This window comes from Corvus hawaiiensis, chromosome 20 (genome assembly GCF_020740725.1).
Source record: "Corvus hawaiiensis isolate bCorHaw1 chromosome 20, bCorHaw1.pri.cur, whole genome shotgun sequence".
Lineage (NCBI taxonomy): Eukaryota > Metazoa > Chordata > Aves > Passeriformes > Corvidae > Corvus > Corvus hawaiiensis.
Genome location: NC_063232.1, coordinates 48,456 through 70,543, shown reverse-complemented (window position 1 = coordinate 70,543; position 22,088 = coordinate 48,456). Strand labels below are relative to the sequence as shown.

Here is a 22,088-nt window from a genome sequence, read left to right as displayed (position 1 = left end):
AATTTTTCCAGGGATGGGGAGCTCTCTGGGCCACCGATGCCAGTATTTTGTCACCCTCATTGTAAAAAATTTCTTCCTTATATCTAGTCTAAATCAACTTTTTTAGGTTTAAACTGTTGACCCTTGTTCTATCGCTGCAGGCCCTACTGAAAAGTTTGTCCCCATCTTTCTTACAAGCCTCCTTTAAGTACTGAAAGGCTGCAGGAAGCTCTCCCCTGAGCCTTGTGCAGCCTGAACAGCCCCAGCCCTCTCAGCCTTTCTTCACAGATTATTTTGGACACTAGTGGAACACCAGAGTTCAGACCTATTACGTTAGTCTGCTTTGCAATTTCAGCAGCATTGAAAGAAAGCAGTTAATGATGCTGCACTATTGGTTCAACCTAGAGAACTCTCCTACTTCAACACAGTTGCAGCAGCTTGGCTGACAGTTTGATTCTCTGAAGAATAAGACTATCTACGGTATTTTTCATGCACCCAATAAGGAACATGGCAACATACTTAATTTAGATCTAGACTCATTAATGCTGATTAGTTAGACTTCTCCACAGAAAACGTGAGACTTTTCCAGACTGAGGACTTGGCCACTTCACAAATAATGAACCCATTTTCTACATCCAGACAAAATTCACAAGGAGCTTTTAAATGCATCTTACACAAAGCAATCCCATCTTTTATTTTGGACACTTTAAAACTACCTATGTAAGCCAGGTCAGGTTTAAATTAATGATACAGGCTGAACCTTTGGGATAGTTTTATATGTAATTACATATATCCAAGAATTTGCATGGGTTTGAGCATATGTTTAGATTAAACACTTTATTGGAAATATCACACAAAGGGAGAAGTGATGAAAGACATTCATCCAGTTATTATACTATAAAAGAGAAGGACTTTCCTGCTGTGGGAAGCTATATGCAAACATAATCTTAAAAAGTAGATGATGTCTCTGGTGACATTATCTTGAAAATACTGCACAGAACAAACTGCTTTAGCCTTTAAAAGTAGGATCAAGTTGCCAACAAACAACCATAGATACGTTTTTAGATACAATACAGAAACATTAGAAAAGTTAAGAAACAGTCCATTTGTGTAAAATATATACTATGCCAACTTAATATATTGTTCTTTTATCACTCATGCTAAACACGCTGTCATATATACACACATGCTCCGCATTTTTTAAAAATAAAAATACTAAAAAATTAATTGGGGGCATACATTATATAATTTAAATTTAATCATACAATCAAATAGTTGATGTTATTAATATAGAGCAGACCTCTTAATGCACAAAGCTGTAAGTTTTTCTAAAAGTATGTCATAGCACTATCTCCCTCATCTTCTTACACACAAACCACCAATAGATCAGCTCAGCTTATAGTCCCACTTCCCTGCAAACAGGTTGCTGGTAAGTCCCAGGTATCTTTACCATCACCTCTCTGAAGCGGGAAGACTTTAGAAAACCTGTGCAAATACCTTGTGGGTAGCTGCAAAAACAGGCTAAATTACAGAAAGGATGTAGATTCACCCTGGTGAATTGGCAATAACTTTACAATCTAAAACTTCCTTTATATAATTATATGCTATTAGGCCTAAATTGGCCAAGCACTTACCTGTGTCTTACCAAGCACTCACATAACACAGTAAAATCATCCGTGACCCGGGACTGTGAACGAACGCAATGTATGAAGCCAGTATTGCCCCTCTTGTGGTAGTTACGATGGAACTTGGCTCTGCTAATCAATAAAAAGTATTCTACTGTAAGAATGTAAATAGGTATATTCTGTGTGCCAGTTGTGGACAGATTTCTCATCATGCTTAATCCAAACTCCTCCAAAATATAAGTACAATGTGTTTATCCTTACAGTGCATTTGGTGGAGCTACAGGTGCATGCTTACTCCTTAGAATTATGGTCGTCCAAGACAAAGCAAAAAACTGAAGACAATGGCACTTATATGCTAACAAAGCGGTTGCTTCGTTCGTGGTTTCTTAAGTAAACTTGACTAGAAAGGGAGACTGAACTAAAATCATATTCCAAATGCAATTGAACTTCTGTACTTTTTAAACTGTAATTCAGAGCACACAGAGTCATGACTGGAATAAAAATCTTTTAAGTAAAAGCTCTGTGTTGTTTTCACTGATTTTACTTTGTTATCTGTCGCATCATTCTAAAAAGATGCAATAAATCTGAAGAATGCTTGATATATTTTATTATAAATGGTCATCAATACAGAACCAAATTAATCTTTCTAAATATCTACAAAAAGCACTGGGGCAGGTTAAAAAACATTCTCTAGCATGAGCAGAGGACTTGTGGCTTTCAATTTTTACTTTCTATGAGCCTTAGAAGGCTTTTTTTAAGTACATTTTTTTAGTGGTTTTAACGTTCATTGTGAAAACAACACTGTTGATTTATCAAAAAGAAAGCCAGAAAGAGTGACACACGAGCATTTTGCCTAGTAAATCTGGAATAATCTAACTGTACTGTGGTTTTAACGCTAATTTAACTGAAAACTGAAACTAGTGCAACTCATTTCAAAACTCCCACACCTTTCATGTATTTTTTGTGTATTATTCATCTACCTCAGTCAGCATATGACCTGAACCAGTTGTAAAGAGTTCACTCCTTCTCACACTGAAGAGCTGCTCTCCCCTGAGTCCCGGTAAAAGCACATTACAGGCTTGTTTCTATTACAACTATTCAAAGGATTTTATACCAGGTGCCAGGTACTCCCACCTTTCCTGCAATCATAAACCATGCAAGCACACAATCTCAGACACAGAACAGCCCCAGCTGCTGCTATTCTTATCAAGAAATTAATCCAGCACTGCCAGTAGAGGCTTTAAGCAAGCCTCTCAGCAAATCACATTAGATTCGACCATTACAGACAAATGCCATTATGTAACATAGTAATCTGTCCCCACACTCATCAGACAAGAGGTTATGTTCTCTTTATGCTTTAAGAGAACAAAACAATGCCTGTTTGATCTCTGTGTGTGTATGCCGGAGTGGAGGGGTAGGGTTGGAGGAGAAGCATTATTGCCCGAGTGGTTGAGTACTCTAGGTTATTACTTGCTAAACAGAATTTTCCTTGTCCATCTCCTATTTCTTTTGTACTACGCTCAACAGAGAAGTAAAACTGAAGGTGCTATCTTCTGGAGTTTTACCTGCATTTTAAGATGGAACACCTTCATAGCAGAATCACTGCATAAAATTGTCCCCAGCCTTACAGAGATAGGAGAAGGAAATTTGCTTCCTGGGATCTTTAAACATAAAAGCCCTAAAAATCCAACCTACTACTAGCACCAAAATGACAGCATTTGCCTTTGCCAATGTCTTTTCAGACCCATTTCTGTATTAGTGACATGGTGATGTGATCAATACTTCAGGGCACTGCTCAGCAATACTTCAGTCAGCCAGCCACACAGCTGAACGTAAGCAGTAAAAAGCAAGAAATAATAATGTGTCCCATTTGCAAAATGTCACTCTTCCCATTAGCATGGTGTACTTGACCCTTCTGGCTGGAGAGGTGTCAATGGTTTTATTCAAAATGTCGTAGATGACTGTATAGGGACTGGACGTAGGTGAAGACGCACATGGGATCTGGCTTGTGACCCATCACCATCATGTCTTCCACTTCTATCAGACGATCACAGTGAGCCATTTTTCTGTAGTAATAATAAAACAGATACAACAAATCTAGAGTTACATAGCTGCTTCCAAGATTCATTTACTGCTCTGATTTGAGCATCATCGAAACATTTAAGAAATCCTGAGGTTTATCGGCAGCATTTCATTTCACAATTAATTGAGCAGGGTCAGGCCGGACATTATTATTTCTGTGACCATGGAATATTCCTGTTCTTTCTCTCTCTTCCTCTATACTGGAATCTGATCTAAAGCCCTGTAGGGTTGGGGCTTTTTTCACTATCATTCACATTCCTTATAGCTGTAGCACGTAGTCCAAGCTCACGCTACTCTGCCCACGTCTCAGATTTTGGTTAATATGTAGGGAGTTCCAAAAGAATGGAAAAACTCAGGAAGAGAGGAGATGTGCTGATGAAGGCCCATGTGGCTGTTGACTTGCTTGTTCTCCAGCACCCCCATATCTTCAAGATGTGAATGATGTGGACCAGCAGAAAGGAACAGATCTGCAGAGGCTTAAGATGAGAAATCACAAGGGCAGGAAGCAATTTGATCAGCACAGCTAGTACTGGGGTGAACAGCAGTAACTGAGAAAATAGCTTTTACTGGCACTTGAATAAATCAGTTGAAAGGCAATCATAGCTACGAACAGTAATTTCTGTAGATACCTCTCACCTACTGTTTCTTAGTGTTGTGTTCGTGGTGTCTTTTTTTCTCCCCTAAACTTACTGTTTACATAAATCGAGGTAGAAGAACACTGCGGCTTTCCTTTGAGAGTTGTAGATAGTTTTTCTTTAGAGATCAATCACCTAAAAGTATCACAAAATCTCCTTCAACTCACTGACAAGCAACAATATTTTTTTATATATACATATATGTGTACTTATAAAAATACTTGTAATTCCCAAATGAATTCCTTTGCTAGAGGCCATAATAAGGAGAAATAACATTATGTGAAGAATTTTGAAAGGTTTTTACTGAATGACCAGTGGAAAATCCAGTTCTTTAAGTTATTGCATTAGCCATGTATTCCTACCACCTGTTATCATTCGGAAGAAGTGTACCAAACCAAGCTGCATACCACACGGAGAGTTCTTACTGTAAGAATCATGTTGATACCAGCTCAAAAAAGTTACTATTTCTGACCGGCGAGTTCACATTCATGACGACTTTAACAAACAAGTTAGCATTTAACTGCCTGCTATACAGCACAAAGAAGAATCTGGATAATGTGATTGAGGGTATTAGCTCTGCCATTTCAGAAATGCAGTCACCTGGTTGAGATACTGAGAAGCTCTCAGCCTCGGTCTCTACTTACACTGAATTCAACCTTCATTCTTTTTCAACCAAAACAACATACAGATAGAGGGGAAGTCTCCCACATGTTCTATGCATTCTCTCTACAGAGCTTTATTATCTTTTTTGGCATAATTCATGCAAGCTAATGATAGAGAATCTACAAGAATAATCCTTAAACTCTTCACTGCTGCCCAGGTGCATTAGACTTGAACTGGAAGCACTTCACAGAGAGCTAATGTACTCACTCAGCCGTTGTGAAGGCCAGCTCAAAGTTCTGCTTGCGATTAGCCGGGTCAAGCTTATTATAATCAAAAGCTTCAGGAAAGAAAGAATGAACAAGAGCACAGAATGCCATCCCATCATTCCAGCTTGAGGAGAAGTTCTGGAGATCAGTGTGCTGTCACGATGAAAAAAACACACGTTAATGCTGCACAGGGGAACAAATAAGAGCAGCTGCTTTTGTTCAATGCAGTTTTCTATCCTTCTTTCCCACCAGCAAGAGCAAGAGCACAGGCTTTATTTTTTTCTTCCCATCTTGGTATATCCATTTCACTGTTGACATTCTGGGGAAAAAAAGGCACACTTAGCAATGAAAGCTTTTTGCCTGAAATACCTAGATGCAAAGCAGACACATAGTCAAGGTCCCTGATCCAAGCCCACTGAAAATACTGTGAAGAATCTAATCAACATCAGTGAGCTGTGGAGCAGGCCCGATGCACCAGCTCAGTATCTGTGGAAACTAAGGACACTGCTTATATATAATCATAATCACCCTATGGAGGATTTAAAATTGAAGAGCAGTTCATTCTGTGGCTGTGAATAACACTAGATAAAGACTACGCTTTCTTGCTTTGCCTAATTCAATACCTGTTTACACACAGATAGGTAGAAATAAAGGAAGAATCATACCTACTGCGCAACCTGATTCTTAAAACAAATTTACTTTCAACTGCCACAATGAAAAGAAACGTATTTGTGCTCTTGTCTCATGCTGCTTTCCCATCATATAAAATTCAAGCCCCAGCTTTTCTAGTAAGCAATTAACAGTAATTTTAATTAGTTCTGCTTATTTGTACTATAATGTACAGTTTAGCAATAATTATGCACATTTAGTAATGTTGAAAAACATACTACGCATGCAAAAAAAATCCCTAGGAAAAAAATTCCGTATTTCTTTGACAAGTGCAGTTTAAGGCCAGGTAAAATGAAAAAAATCTGAACTGCTGTATTCTTTTAGTTCCACTGATGCTACCTCATAAAAATTTACTCACAGTGTGATTCAACCTCAACCATTTACTACAAATTCATTTGTCAAATACCAACAGAGTACTTTGGTCTGCATGTAGCAAAATGGCCATAGTCTCCATGTATTCAGAACTTGTCATACATCATGTGAATGCAAAAATTACAGTCGGCAACGAAGAAAAAAATGTCTGAGTGTATACTGAAGTTTATATCCATAAGCACAAAAATGTAGGCTTTCAGAAAAACACTAATGCGTTGCTTTAATAGACATACAGAATCTCATTCATGCAATCACTGACTGTCTTGAAGTGCTGCCTGTGCAAACCATGTTTGTGTTACCCACAATAAAATTGATGACCTTGAGGAAGTTAACTTATTCTCTAGCATATTTTACATTCACCTTTTGAGCATGGTTTTTTGGCAAATTCTCCTGAAAAAAAAAAAAAGAGAGAGCTGGAAGCACTAGCATATCTTCACCTTGTATCCTATGGTTTTTGAGCGACACCAGTCTAACAGAATTTGTTTAATGCTGCTAGCGCTGGCAACCCCAAAACTCAGCGACCTCTTCAGCTTAGCTCTGGATTCTCCTTTTCCTCTGGAAAATTAACAGAGATCAGATTAAATTACATTCTAGAAAAACTTAAACCTACTTGTCAGGAACATCTATGCAACCTTGCCCAGGTCAGCCTCTCCAGGTGATATTTGAGAAACATGTTGCTGAAACCTCAACTTGTTGGTCCTGCAAGAAAAACTAATTTTTATTTCACTAAAGCCAGAATTCCAAGCCCTCTTTTATTTAAATCATACTCCCATCAAGGAGAGTTCATACTTTTGATCCTCAATGAATGGCAACTATACTCGCAGTCTCCTATAATGATGGAGAAGGCAGCTTTCACAGAACTCTTTCTTGATAAAAGACACCTGCTGCTTCAGCTAAACAACTCCAAAGCCAGAGGAATCTGTAGCTGTGAACTTCCAAGGCTTGGTCTGTAAAGTCAGTGAAACTTCAAGTGACCTCATACTGTCCCTTAGCGCCGAATCCTACACTGAGAGAGTTCTCCCACCCATCTGTACTCTGCTGGTAATAACCGACAAATTAGTTTCCCTTTAAGAAACCGTTCTGGAGACAAGGACTGTGACATACTTTCCATCATCACGTTCAAATTTCTCGAAAAGCGCTTTTCTGGCCTGCGTTCCTATAGTCCGCGGGAGCGTCTGAGACCGCACCAGTTCTCGCCTCCTTTCAACTTGGCGATGTACGGTAGGAGGAGGCGAGTGAGAGCTGGGGGTCACGGTCACATCACAGTAACTGTCAATGGCACTGGAAAAACATAACATAAAAAGTATGCAGTAAACAAAAGAGTAACTCTGCAGTGACAAGAGCCAGCATAAAGGTTCAACTGCTGTCTCTAAACCTCCCAAAAGATCCATTTCAAGAGGATCTGCGTGAGTGAAAAGCAATTTTAATAAAAGTAAAATTATTATTGACACACAACAGCACTTAAGTATAGAAGACCATAAGGTACTATTACAAATAAGACACAGCTGGACAAGCCACAAGCACTTTGTAGCACTGAGCAGAAATACAATTAAAAACCTTCACGAAAAAAAGTTGTGGTCACACAGGAGCACTAAATCCCTTTCATTGCCAAGGTTCAGGGTTCCTTGAGGCTGTCACATTTTCAAAATTAAACTTAAAGAGTAATTCAGGAAGTACTTTTGAAATTTTTACTTATAGCGCACAGAATTCTGAGCTTCTGTCAGCGTTGCTTTACTGACTGCAAGCTGGTAATTTGATTGAGAATATAGGATTATATTCCAATTTGTGTTTGTTTGAGCCATATACCGCTTCATCAGCATTAATGAAGTAAGTCACACATTGCATTTGGAAGTATTCTCTGTAACAGAGATGGGGAAAGAGGCAAAGAACAATGACATCAGTGTCACACATTAATTTCTGGTACAGATGGAGGTCAGGTATGACACCAAGTTCTCTAGGGTGCTTAGTGTATCATGACCCAAATATTGGAGTGCTGATGTTGGAACTACCTCAGAAAAAATGTAATGCCTAATTTGGGATTGTTTTCAAGGCAGATACAAGCCAAATTTAAGAGGTTTAAACTTTCTTCTCTCCCATTTTTTTCTTGATGGCTATTTTGCCTGCTAAGTATGTCTGGATATGCCAGGAGTAATTGTGATACCATGTAGTCCTCTACTAAGCAACTGCAACTCATTAATAAAGAATGTGTAGCAGTCCTCAGCAAGGCATTTGTCTAGAAATTAAACTCTAGGCTAGTCAAACTAAGGATATTTGATGGCAATCATATATTAGTTTCCAAAAATAAGCCCAAAGTTCAACACAGATGAGTATTTTTAAAACTGTTTTCAAAGGACTTGATAACATCCTCCTCCTAACAAAAATCCTCCACTATCGGGCACTGAAAGTCTTACTGACTAAGACTAAAACAATGTGGAAACCCACAGTTAGGTCTACTTGAAACTGCTCTATAAAATTTTTGTCCTTTCTCATCTCTGTTCCGCTTAGCCCAGAGGAAAGCTCACAGCCTTTAACAGGCTTAAAATATAGCACTGGCAATTCATTTGTTCTTCGGTGCACGGGTGGGGCAGCCTGAAGAAGCCTCCCCCCCAAAAAAGAGCCAAATGTGCTAAGGCTATCCAAAGCTGTAATCACAGGAGTGATGTCAACGCACAGCCTACTAGATGTCTTGTGAAAAGAAAGGTGTGAGGATTAATCAAGATACGGCCCTGATACAGGAATCAGAGGCACAAAAAGAGCAAGTCGTGCAGGGGGTTTAGGGGGAATGAATGGTCCTCAAACTGGACACCTACCATGACATATATAGCAGGTTGCTGATTTCCCATGAGAAGTACAATCAGTAAATAACCTGGCATGTTTCACCTGAGAATATCCAGGGTATGTATACAAGCACTGCTGTGTTGAACAAAAATTACTATGTACAGTACATCACTAGGATGGTTTTATGAAAGCTGGTGTGATTATTCCAGTAGTCATTGACTGGTTATTCCCTATGTTGGGGAAGATGAAACAGGAAAGCCTTATAAATATGATTGCCTGACAAAAGATTTGGGAATATGAAAACTACAGGCAACATCGAAATGAAAGCCACTTTTGAAATACCAAGTCTTAGTTACTGAACAACTGGAAAACAATGGTATGGCCGACTGAAGGTAATCCCCTCTTGATTGAACAATACCCTCTGCTTGCAGGAAGGTCCAAGGGTCAGAGCAGACCCTACTAGCTCAGCAGAAGGGGTCCAAAGAGTAGTTTTTAGAAGTTAAGATGTAACACTCTATGGTAATATAAGAACTCTTATAGGCTGTATGTAAATGCTATAGGATTTGTATCTTGTATTAGATTGGTTAGTGACAATTAGAATATTCAGTACAGAAGATGATTTATTGTATTGTAACCAGGACTTCAGACACTTCCACTCCTGCTCTTACTTCCACTCTTGCTCTTACACTCTCTCTCTCTCTCTCTCTCTCTCTCACCCGTTCACTCTCTTGCTCTCTTGGGCCTGCTCAGAGCTGAGTCTACCAGCTCTGAGCAGTGCCCCAATACCCACGCCCTTTACAATAAACTGGCTGTGTCCCAAGACCTGCCTATAGAGATCTCTCGTCCCCATCCGTCCCGACCGAACCCGCCCCGAAACCTACACCCTGAAAGTAGAAGCGTGGTTAAGAGGAATAGGCCCATTTACATGTCGACGGACCAAAATACATTAAATGAACTCCCTAGGTTAATGTAAGAGATTATGGGGCAACTAGATTAATGTATAATTATACATTCAATGCTTAAAATACAGCATCTGGGACTCACCTGTTTTCCAAGTCAGCAGAACACCTGTCCCTTGAGACTATATTGACCACAATGGCCTAACAAAATGTCATGAGGAATGCATACCTTTCACCAGTTTTGGTTCCACTACGCAGCCCATAGTCCACAGTTGAGACAGACTTGGTGGCAGAAGTAGCATTCTCTATATAAAAACAGAAAAGACACATTACTGCAGAAACTTTCCTCGTGTGCTTTCAAATAGAAACTTTCCTCATGTGCTTTCCTGATGGATAGACACGCATTGATTTTTACTCATTACACTGTAAAGCTACAGGCCTCTAACTTCTATATGAGCTAACAAGCTGGGGAAGGATTTTCCCCAGCAGTTCAATTCCTCTGTAAAATTGTTGCACTGCAGCAAGGATAGTGTAAGCATACCAGAAAGGACTCTGAGAGGATATCTTTGATAAAACCGCACTCGGAAGGTCAGATCACTTCAGGCCCTTGTGCAGACCTCAGAGGAGGGCACGCTGCCACAGACACTTCAGTTAAAAGAAAAAGTGGTGCCTGCAAAAGTCATTCTAGCAGACAAGCCCTGAGGAGTTTAACATAACTGAGTGCATAATTTAAATGACCTAATTACTGCCATAAAGATATTTTAGTTTGTAAACTAGAACAGACTCCAAGTTGCAAATGTGGCTTAAAACCGATTTTGCATCTTCCTTCCTCCGTTCCTGAGTGTCTACCTTTTGTGCTTTGCCTCTTAGAGCTCAGCTCTGGACTCCAGCTATGCTCTATAAACACAAAAGTGGAGTGACACATTTTGTCCTTTGACACATTCATATTACAAAGGAGACTCCTTACTTCTGTCTTACTCAAAGTCATTTGCTTCAAAACACATGGGTGGGCACACCACTTTCCAATTGCCACTACCTTGTGTATAGTCACAGTTTTCACTCAATCAGCTGAAATCTTCACTGCTCAAGCTGTCTGCCTGCCACACTTTTCTGGCACCTATGGTTTCCACTGCAGAGATTGCCTAACAGTACACATGTACATCACTGGGCAAATAAGGGTAAGAACCCCTCACTGAACTGATTGAGAATCTGATGGAATAGAACAAGTTTTCATGATTCTATGAGTCTGCATACAGACTTGTTAGCAATTTTAGTATTACCATTTAGTACTACAAATCAAAACTACGTGCTCAGATCTGAATCCCCCAAAGAGCATGGAATCACTCTCAATTTTGTTGCATAAGGGCATGCTGATAGGAACACTCACCTCCAGTGGCAGATGAATCCACTGTTCTCATTGTAACTGAATTCCAGTCCTTCACTGTATCAGCACAAAAAAAAAAAGACAAAGGAAGCGTTTGTGACATTCTCAGCTTTAGTAAGATAAAATCAAAAGAATCTGCAAATAATCCCTATCTCTTGCTAGCAATCCCATCTGGTCTCCTTCTATAATTTCTGACCTGTGTGTGTGTGTATATATATATAGTCCAATTTGTAAGTATCACAGCCAAGGATGAATGACTTCAGTATGACTTTTTTTTTAAACTCAACCTAACTTCTCACAGGGCCTCCAGTCTCAGAGCAGTAAAAATGTCTACAAATTTCATTAAAATAGCTGGGCATGTTTAAGAGATTCAGTAACTTATTGAATTCAGTAACTGTGCTATAAGATATGCTTCACTAAAAACTCAACTACATTAGGCAGCAAAAATTCTCTGCAGATGTGACATAACAGCCGAAAGTTCCAACTAGGACCCACAATATTCCAAATTGAAGTGTCCCACAATGGGATATATAGCCATAGAAGCAACGTTTCATAATTACCACTAGGTCATGGGACAATACTGATAGCACCAGTTGAAGAAAGGAAATGGCATGCAGCTTCAGCAAGTTATTTTTGTCTCTTTTACCTGGCTGGTTGGAAGGTTTTACTCCCATTGTATTTGTGCTCTTGCCCTGTCCCAGCAGGCAAGAAGATGTATTAATTGTTCCTGTTGAACAGATGTTCTCTCCTGAAAACTTCTCAGATGTCCTGGTTACTGCAGTAACGGGAAGGTGGGGCATCTGTAAGGTGACTGCAGGGGCATGGGCTTCAGGGGAAGAAGATTCTGACATCTGAAAAGAGGTCAGCTCATGGGCGGCTTTTGCCTGACCTGAATAAAAAGCAGGAGAGAGGAAGGAAATTTGTTTGCAGATTTGTAACAAAGTTACAAACCAATGTCCATGCAACAACTTTATTTTACAAGTCATTGGAATTACTCCCCCGTGAATCACAGTACCACTTATGTAGCAGGAGCAACCCTAGCGCAAGCGATCCTCACAGCGATCGCACTTGCTCTACGTGAATGGCAGCAGGAACAATGTCTTCAGATCATTAATACACTAGCATTTGCATTCGGTAAGCTTCTCTTCCTCTGTGCAGCCCTCACTTCCAATCTCCTGCCCTGGCATTTTTGTTCTTTTCATGGTTTTATGAAACACTGTATGACTTTCTCTAAAGTGGAGATGTTAAGTCCTTCCTCCACCAAAGGATGATGGAAGTGGACGGGTGACTTGCAAGATGTTTTGGGATGCGAGACTGCAATGGAACCCAGCATAGCAGGCCTTATCGCTCGTCTCCCAAGTTAATGCAACAGTAATAGCCTCTAATTTATGAAACAGCATAGTACATGTTTAACAGTAAAGCCAAAGTTTAAAAGTTAAACTCCTAATTAGGAAATAAAGTATTGGTGCCACAGGACAACATCTATTCTGAAACTATAGCAGATTCTAACCCTTCCAAAATGCGAGACCTGCTCTATGACTGCCAGGATCAGGTATTTTACAAGTAGTGCTGCTTCGTTTCATGCCCTGTTCGTACCTGATGATGAAGATCGATGCCCATTTTCAATGATGGAAGAACTAAAAACTCTTCTAAATTCAGGTTTCTGGTGGTCATCCAGGTCTACACTCTGTCAGAACAGACAACACACATGACAACTAAAATTCAAACAGCAGCAAAAGTGAGAAGAATATCCAGAAACACCTGCCAAGAACAGGCCTTCCTCATGCAAGTGACCCCAATATAAGAAGGGAACAATTACCTAACCCCAAGAGCCAAGCCTGCAAATGAAGCATTGGCAACGCAGAATTCACATCAATCTTCACACACTCGCCCTTAATGGGCCCCAAGCACCTAGGAGGTGTTATCTTTTGTTAGATAAAGGTATCACCATCCACTGTGTGATGGTGATAAACAGAAGACTCCATGTAATAGTGGAGAAATTGGCTGAGATTGCAGAGTAACGCTCTGCATTTTTTTTTCTATTTGCCGCAGAAAGAAATTCCATTATGAAAACGTATTGTTCAAGCAACACATAAAGTAAATCCAATCCTAGGACATTACAGCTGTATTATAATCTGTAACCCCCGTAAGAATAGCTTTCTTCTGGGAAAAGCATAAATTCTCCTCATAATGCCTGTCAACATAATTCCAGAAAAATCAGTCAGGAACCTTTTTGTGGGTTTAGTAGAAGGTTTTGGGTTTTGTTTGTTTGACTGGGTTTTTTTGGCTGGTTGGGCTGGATTTGGTTTTTTTTTGGGGGGGGGGGGAGAGGGCACATTAAACCATGAGGAACTATGTGATTTTCATCTGTGTGACTGAAGAAAGAAGAAAATGCTTCACGGACACACGCTTACTGCAGCTAAAAAAAAATGTAGCTTCCAAGAAGCAGCAGCTACAAGTCGTAGAGAGAAATTCCCCAACACACAGTCCACAAAAACGGTTTAATTGATTCTGGACAGTTATCTACCTATGAGATGGGCCAAAAAATTTATTACTAAAGAAAAAAATCTGTAATGTGCCATTATAAATATAATCAAAAATTCTTATAATCTCAATCCAAACAAGCTTCCTTTTGACAGAAAGACTGAAGATAGATACCAAATATTTTATACTGTACATAATTATAAAAACAACAAAACGTAACAGAAAAGGAAAGACACAGGGTGTATACTTCTAACAAATTAATTTGTTTCTGGTCTTCATACACAGGAATTATGGAGCGAACCGGTGATGTGATCATAACAAACTATTCTCTCAAATATAAATATATACATATCTATCTAAAATTATCTCATATACAATACAGAAAACCCACGATCAAGACAAATCAATAAAAATATTTTCTTGGAACTTGTCGGCTGTTTATCATGCATCTGTTTACATTCATCCAAAATTAACCAGGAACAGCAGACAATAACATTAACACACTTTGTAGATTTTTTTTTTTTTTTTTAACTGTTTTATCTTGTTATATGCTGGAGAGTGTACTTGAGATACTACAACTTCCATTACTTTGGATGCATATCCTAGTCAACTTCCGGTAACTACGGTCTGAGATCTTGCTAAGAATTTGTTAATTACTATTAGATTACAATAAGGCAGCCTAAACACAAAACTCTCCTAGGGCTGGATTCGGATCTTTCTAGATACTAGTGTCAGCCTCCAACTGATTTCAATGGAACAGAGATGTACATAGCAGAATTTGCACCTACATGACAGTATTTAAGGCTCAGCACAGATGGCGCACTTTATTACATTGGACTGCACACTGTTTTTTAACCTGGGGTCTGATTCTCATGACGTTTTATTTCTACGCTAAGTGAGGAAAAGAGATAGGGTGACCTGGATATGATTTGCAAACAGAACAGTACAGAGTTAAGAAGAGGACTGGACACTTCCTGAAAATGTGGAAGATGTACTCTCAGAAAATTACTTTTAAAGTTTTCTCAGCTAGGAGCTTTCACTTAATTCTCTAGTCTAGTTTCTAAGTCAATGATCTTTCAGGGGCTAAATGTGCACTTACATGCACTGCTAGATAAGAGTGTGGAGGTTACACGAGGAGCCAAGCCATTCCTTTGTCTCTTTACCACCAAAACACAGAAGAAGCTGCTTTTCTTTTTCTGTTCTTTTGAACAACAGCCAGTCAAACAACCAATCACGCATAACACCATGTTTTAGCACAATATTGCTCATAGGCCCGTTAACAGGACTGACAGATTTCCACTGATGCCTACTGAAGGCTTGAGGTGCACCTAAGGTAGCTGGGAGTTAGAACGCCCATTCCACAACTAGGTTAGCATGTCTTAAGATACACTGCAAGTTTTGCACATGAAATGTTGATTCAATGATTGATACAATGAAGTTCACAGTGGAAGCACAATCCAAACAAGGTAAAATTTTGCTTTGTTTTAATTTCCCTCTATATTTGTTATTTAAAAGAAAGGAAAGTAACTAGATTGGGGAAGTTGCACCATGCAGAACTGAAAAAATTAACCCTGTCCTGGCCAAAAGTAGGATACCCACATACAACAAAGCTGAACTCTTGATAGTTACCTAGCTCAGGCTAGGTTTTTTTGCAAAGCTAGTCTGCAAACTTCAATACATCACCAAAAGAGCAACTTTTTTAAAATAATATTTTTCAGTTTTATACCATCTGCCATCCCTATGGAGAATGCTTCCATCCACACACACAGTCTGACTTACTGCCACTAAACTGGATGTGTCACTGTATCCAGATGTTTTATTTTCTGAAAATAAAATTATTTTGAAACTTTTGTATTTATTGAGAAAAAGATACTGTGCACGAATAAACTCAGTTATCACTAGCTGTCAGGACTGAGAAAATTACAACAAATACTAATTATAGAAACCACGCAGAATGAGGGGTTCAGAACTTTTATTGCTGTCTTTAGTGCAACTGAGATCCCATTCAACAATTACTGCCCATATCCAGAACTGAAATGTAAAGCGTAGCTAATGCAGCTCCCTAGAATGTACCCATGATACACAGTTAGAACTGTTTAGCCATTCATGTCAGCCATTATGACCTGAATCTGAAGAACGCCTGTGCAGGCTGTAAACACGAATCTGCTTTTGTAAGCTGGGGAGGTGGGGGTGAGTAAAATCGTCAAATGACATGGTCCTTGCAAAGGTCACGTAGCATTCTACACACTGAACCGGCTTTCTGATGCAGTGACAAGAGCTACATTATCTTATTTTATGCAAGTCTGACTACTACAGTTTGGCTAATAGTGCCAAAGAAGAAACTGATACCAGGCTGGAGGACGGGGAAGAAGGCCCATGTGCTGACAGAACAGTGGGAGGATCTGGGATCAGATTCTGATGTGCCTTTAGTAGTGTCAGGCTGAAGTACTTTCAAAATCCACTTTGGAGATGCCAAGCTTCTGACAAACCCATGTGTTTAGCAATACTACTTCTGTCAGTGCTGGTCACATAGATTATAAATAGCAGAGGGATAGCTACATATATCTGTACTTAATATTAAGAAGTACTCATTTGTACAACTCACGTAAAAATGACACAATGAAGAACTGGTGGAGCTGAAGAAAAGAAAGTTAACACTAATATTTTGCATGCCTTATCCAAGCTTGCTTTTAGAACTAATCTCTCCGTAGCTCAGAGGTCTCCGTGTAATGGAGGGTGATAATACTTTCCATAGTTGTAGGGCTGCTGGAATGCCTCCTTTGCCACAAAGAAGTTACACTTTGGAGAGCCATAACCAGAAGCTGCAATTATCGCAAGCCAGTAGTGAAAATTCAGCACATTCAGAAAAAGTAAGAGCCAGATCACAAGATTAGAAAAAAAAGAAACACAATTGTTATCTCCTTCCTGAACCTCTAAGGTGCGTGTCTGTCACGTCTTCAAGATTTTGTCTGCAACAAGGTCAAAGCCTAGAAGAATGAGAGACACAAATGAGATTACTCTCTCATTTATACAAATTTGTGTCTTTCGTAGAACCACCAACTATCACAAGGGTCACAATACAAATCACTGGCCCTAGGAATGCTGTTTATCTAGAAGTACATCCCCTTCTTCTTAGGTATGACAGGTGAAATCAATGCTTCACTTTGATGAACAGTAATATCGCCACACTGCCACAAAGGCAAGGTTTGATGCTCTGTTCCTCGCATATATAGGGATCATTGATGCATCAGATACAGGGAATGACAAACTTTTGAGGAAATGCAAACAAGCCTGCTAGAACCCGGCAGAAGTGCACCACATTTACCCCTTAATTCTACGCCTAGAAAGCCATCGCCCATCAGACAACACAAGTATTCTCTATCTGTAACTGACCCTGCAACTTGAAGAAAAAGCCTTGAACACCATGAACATATTAGAAAAGCTATTGCACTGAAGAAAAAATGTAGAAGTACTTCTCATAGAACCTCTTCTGAAGTAAGGCTGGATATAAATGGACAGGAGGGAACGATTCTCCCTTAGCAGCTTTAGCAGGTGCCTGTGGCTATGTCAAAGTGAATTAAAACAAAACAAACAACAAAAGTAATCTAGCTAAGGATCAAGGCAACCTCGACATGTCACCATTCCAAAAGGATATTTGCAGGAAGTGTAAGAGAATAATAAAGAAGTTAAACAAACAGACTTCCTTTATCAAATGTAGGAGCTGAGATAGTTTAGAAACAGAGTGTGTAATGCCAGGTAATTGCTGGATCATGTAATCTCCCTGTCATTATGGAATCCTAGAATGGTTTGGGTTGGAGGATCATCTCGTTTCGACCTCTTGCCATGTGCAGGGATTCCACGCATTAGATCAGGTTGCTCAGGAGCCCATCCAACCTGGCATCAAACACTGCCAGGGACGGGGCATCCACAACTTCTCTGAGCAACCCGTGCTTCACCACCCTCTGAGTGAACAGTTTCTTCCCAATATCTAATCTAAACCTGCCCTCTTTCAGTTTTAAACCACTGCCTCTTGTCCTGTTGCTATCTGCCCATAGAAAAAGAAGTCCGTCACCCTCCTTTTTGTAAGCCCCCTAAAGTAACGGAAGGCTGCAATGAGGTCTCCCTGAAGCTTTCTCTTCTCCAGGCTGAACAACCCCAGCTCTCTCAGCCCATCTTTGTCGGAAGCCCGTAGGTCATTACGTACACCTGAGTCATGTCTTATAGAGTTACTCACAGGCCAGCTAACTGTTGGGTGCCATCAGGTCACCAGGGAGAGATACCAATGGGTAATACTTGTTTAGACCTTCAGAGGTGGTCATAGCCAGCTATCTATCTCTCTGTGGCTTTGACTGCTGCAGGTAGATTCTCTGCAGCTGTCTGCCCACATTATAAAGAAACTCTTCTGACAGTTTTAAAACAGAACACCCTTAAAGTAGTTTTAGTCCTCCCTCTTAACAAAGCCACCCTGCTCAATCACAAAAACTATGAGAATATCGTAAATTATAAAGCTCCTGCCAAAATGTAAAATCAGATCAAAAAAAAACAAAGATCAAAACTCTTCCTTCGTAAATGCTCAGTAGCGCAGGTATGGCTCCAGGATCCGGATCTTCGAAACCAATTCTTCCAACATCCCCTATTTTTCACCTTTGTGAAAGCAGCTCTCAAGATTCTGGCCTGGTTAAGAGAGATGAGCTGAAGTCCAGTATCGAAGTAACAGAAAGGCTCACCTCTGAATCGGAGTGGCTAATGGCCATTTAAAATTCCACCTAAACCACCTAAATTTAGACTGCTGTATACCAGCTTTCAAGGACATCATAGCAGAAATCGCCCAGATTAGAATTAAAAGGAGATTTGTGTCCTTACTTCTGAACTCTGCTTGGAACTCCCCGGATTCATTTTTTCCCAATGAAATTACCATGAAAAATAATCTAGCAATATTAGAAAATAATGGTTCAGATACCAAAGATGCTCAGAATCTCCAGTATCCAATTAATGCTGCATCAACCACACAGCAAAAAGGAACTCAACCAATAAATCTTCTCTGGACCCAAAACCAGCACATCTTGATTTGCTGCTATTTCCAGCCCAGTATCATTTCCTTCTCGTACCTCGCACTTATATTTACTGAAGTATTTACTGAGACTAGAACTGTCACCAGTTTTATCATAGGTACTAATTTATCTGAAATCATACGCGGTGCCACTTATGGTATTCTGTTTCAAATGCTTTGGTCATACAACCAGAAATCGGAATCGGCCGAAGGAACAGTGTTCGTTACAGAGAATCTGGGTGACTGGCACAGCAACCGAGGCTTGCTCTTTCACCATTTGTGTGCAGCCACATCAGAAGCTGACTCACAAAATCATGTTTTCACTGCACAAATTTGGTGTGTACAGCCATAGCTGCAGCTCCCATAGTTCTCAGTACTGAAATTCCCTTTCGGTCAGCTATGCTAACTTGGGAACTTCTCCAACCTAAATCGTTGGGAGGGCGCTGAAGAATGATCAGTACTTAAGCGATCTTCCCTGAACCCTCAAAGCAAAGCAGGAAGGTTCCCATCCAAACAAAAGCTCTTACCGTGCTTTCACGCAGACCGATATCTAAAGCTGGATATCGCCGTAACATTGATGCAAAACTCTTCACAGACTGTGAAGTACACACCGCAGGGTAGACAGCGGCGATGGAGCGGGTGAAATGGTGCAAGGGACCACAATCCCTTGTCCCTTCCATATCGCTCAGCTTACTTCTATTCCTTGCAATACAAACAAGTGCGGATAGCTCCACAGAACAAAAAGGAACCAATCTGAAAGTTGTACGGGCGCTGCTCACCTTTGTCACGTGGGGGAAAAGGCAGCAGTTGCTATAACGTATCAAACAGCCCCATTACCTTTTCATTTGCCCAGAGGTAGGAAGCCCTATGCCCCCCGTTCACAGGTCAGTGGGAGTGAAGAGAGCTGGAATGCAATACAGACTCTGTTCATTCCCAGCAATTCTAGTGAATTTAATTTCTAAGTTTTCTTTTTTAACCCCAAGCCTGGATAGACCACAGACCAGTTTTTTCAGCTTCAACAGTCTTAAAACTCCCTTAAGACATGCTTAACCAAGAGGACACGAAACAGGCTGTCATCTGTGAAAGCCAAGTCTCCGGTACCCCAGTTTTATGTGACCTAATCACAGCGTATTGTCTGGGTGCGCTCTCCTGGCATCAAGCATTGCACAGGAGCTCTCAACTCTTCTCTCGGAGACAGAGAAAAAGGATTACAAAAAACATCTCGGTACCAGATGAGCTTCCCACTAACTGGGGTTTCTATGCATCAAGTTTACAATGCTCCATTACACCGCAGGAAGTTTTATCAGGGGGAGGAATGATTATATTTGTGCAAGTTTAGGTCAGAGAGACCATGGCAGCTTGTGTCGACCTCTCAGGGACAAGCTGCAGCAGTGAGGGTCAGCGGTCAGACAGCAAAATCGGCTCACCACGGGATGTTATCTGAGGGAAATGTTACTGCCTTCTATACGCTAAGCTATTCTCCTTTGTGAGCTTGTCAACTGGCAAACAGCATTGCTGGCACACAGATCCCCCAGAATCGAGTCCAGAAAGGATACAAAGATATTCACATACGTACGCACATTGATAGCCAAGACTGCCCCACCTCCTCTTACTCCTAACCACAGGGAACTGACAGGTTGCTACCACTCTAACCAAGATCCCAGTCTGACCAAACAGAGCCATAATCAGGTAGATCTCCAGGTGGTTTCGCGGCCAAGACCATTTCTCAGAGCACCTCCCGAAATACCACTGACACTGCACTGCAAAAGAGGAACCCCCGGTCCCTAAACGTTACCCCGCGCCAACGCGGTCTGGCAACACCCGTGAAGCATCCGTTCATGCACGCCCTTGGCCCTCCCTCCTGCCGTCTCCCCGGCCGCTTACTTGGCTCCGGCCAGTGCCCGCTAGCTTGGCATGACTGGAAAACGTGCCGTCGGCCGAGCCTTGCCCCGGCGAGCCGGGCCCCACGGCCTGAGCGCTCTCCGCCGCCTCCTTCACCCACTCCTGCGGCAGCCCCGCCGACCGGCCCAGGGCCTCCACCTGCCGAGACAGGCGCTCCAGCTGCACCCGCAAGCGCCGGTTCTCCTGCTGCAGCTCAGAGACAGCGTGTGCCAGGGGGCTGGCGAGGCGCAGCACCTCCTCCACCTGCCGGCCTACCCCCTGCTTGAACAGCTGGATGTCCATATGGATCTCCCGGACTGCGCCCCGCAGCGTGTCCTCGTAGCGTCCCAGGCCGTCGCAGACAGTCTGCGCCTCCCGGCTGTTCAGATCCTCGATCTCGCCGGCCATGGTGTCCGCGGACCGCAGGCTGCGCGGGCAGGGACGCAGGGGGCTCGGGAACGGCTAGCCGCAGACGCCCGATCGTCTCTCCTCTCGGCGCCGCCTCTCCTTCCCTTTGAGAACTGCCTGTGCCTCCCGGCGGCCCCCAGCGCGGCCCTAAGCCCGGCCCCCCCGGGCACGGCTCGTTCTCCTGTGGCGCAGGAGTGCGGTGGGGCACCCGCCGCGCCCGGGGCAGCTGCGGCACAAAAGTAGCGCGGGCGGAGCGGCTGCCCGGGCCGTCCCGCTCAGCGTACACTGCTCCAAAGGGGGAGATTGAATTTCGGGAGGCAGTGGTGGAAGAAGCAGAGCGAAGGGGCGGGGGCACGGGCTAGTTCACAGCTGCCCAGGGACTTTAGGGCCCGAGAGGGCCGGGCGCCATGGGCTGCGGGCGGGGCCGCGGAAGCGGGACGGCACGAAGCCGGCGACAGCGCCGGTGTGGGGGAAAGAAGAGATGGGAGATGTGAGTCGGGAAGGAATAGGAGGGAGACAGAACGACGAGAGGAGGGGTCAGTACCAGGTCCTTCCCGGGTTGCTTGGACGATGATGATGTCAAAGTACGCACGGATTGTCTCTTCCGCGAACGCTGAGGCAAAGGGAGAAGAGAATGGTCTTTGAGGGCATAGAGACAGAAATGCACGCACATACACCTTTAGACAAAACGCAAAGTTTCTGTGCTTTCACGTGCAGCAACTTACACCCAGCACGCTCACACTTAAGCGTTTCCCACCATAGGCTGCAATTCGATGGGCATTAGTATTGAGCTGCCAAGTCATCCAGCAGATCCAATCTGTGTGCACGGGGGATGAGATACACATTTCCGTCAAACTAGCCAGAGCTACGATGCAGAACGCTTTCAGGTGTATTCTTTACTGCAGCACAAGACAAAAAAAGCCTCACAGAAAAAAGGAATCTGAAAAATATTTAAAGCAAATTTGCCTTATCG

The 22,088-nt window shown here is 41.9% G+C and overlaps 1 protein-coding gene across 1 annotated transcript; it reads right to left on the bottom strand.

Annotated features, from left to right (window-relative positions):
• Positions 1-797: 797 nt before the first annotated feature.
• SMTNL2 (smoothelin like 2) lies at positions 798-21,564 on the bottom strand. Its single transcript, XM_048324486.1, has 9 exons — positions 20,711-21,564; positions 12,889-12,979; positions 11,939-12,181; positions 11,296-11,349; positions 10,138-10,213; positions 7,336-7,512; positions 6,669-6,786; positions 5,192-5,343; positions 798-3,670 (listed from the first exon to the last, which is right to left on the bottom strand). Exons 1-9 carry the CDS (start codon positions 21,113-21,115, stop codon positions 3,544-3,546), a joined length of 1,443 nt encoding a protein of 480 aa, XP_048180443.1. The 5' UTR covers positions 21,116-21,564; the 3' UTR covers positions 798-3,543.
• Between the last annotated feature and the right edge of the window lie 524 nt (positions 21,565-22,088).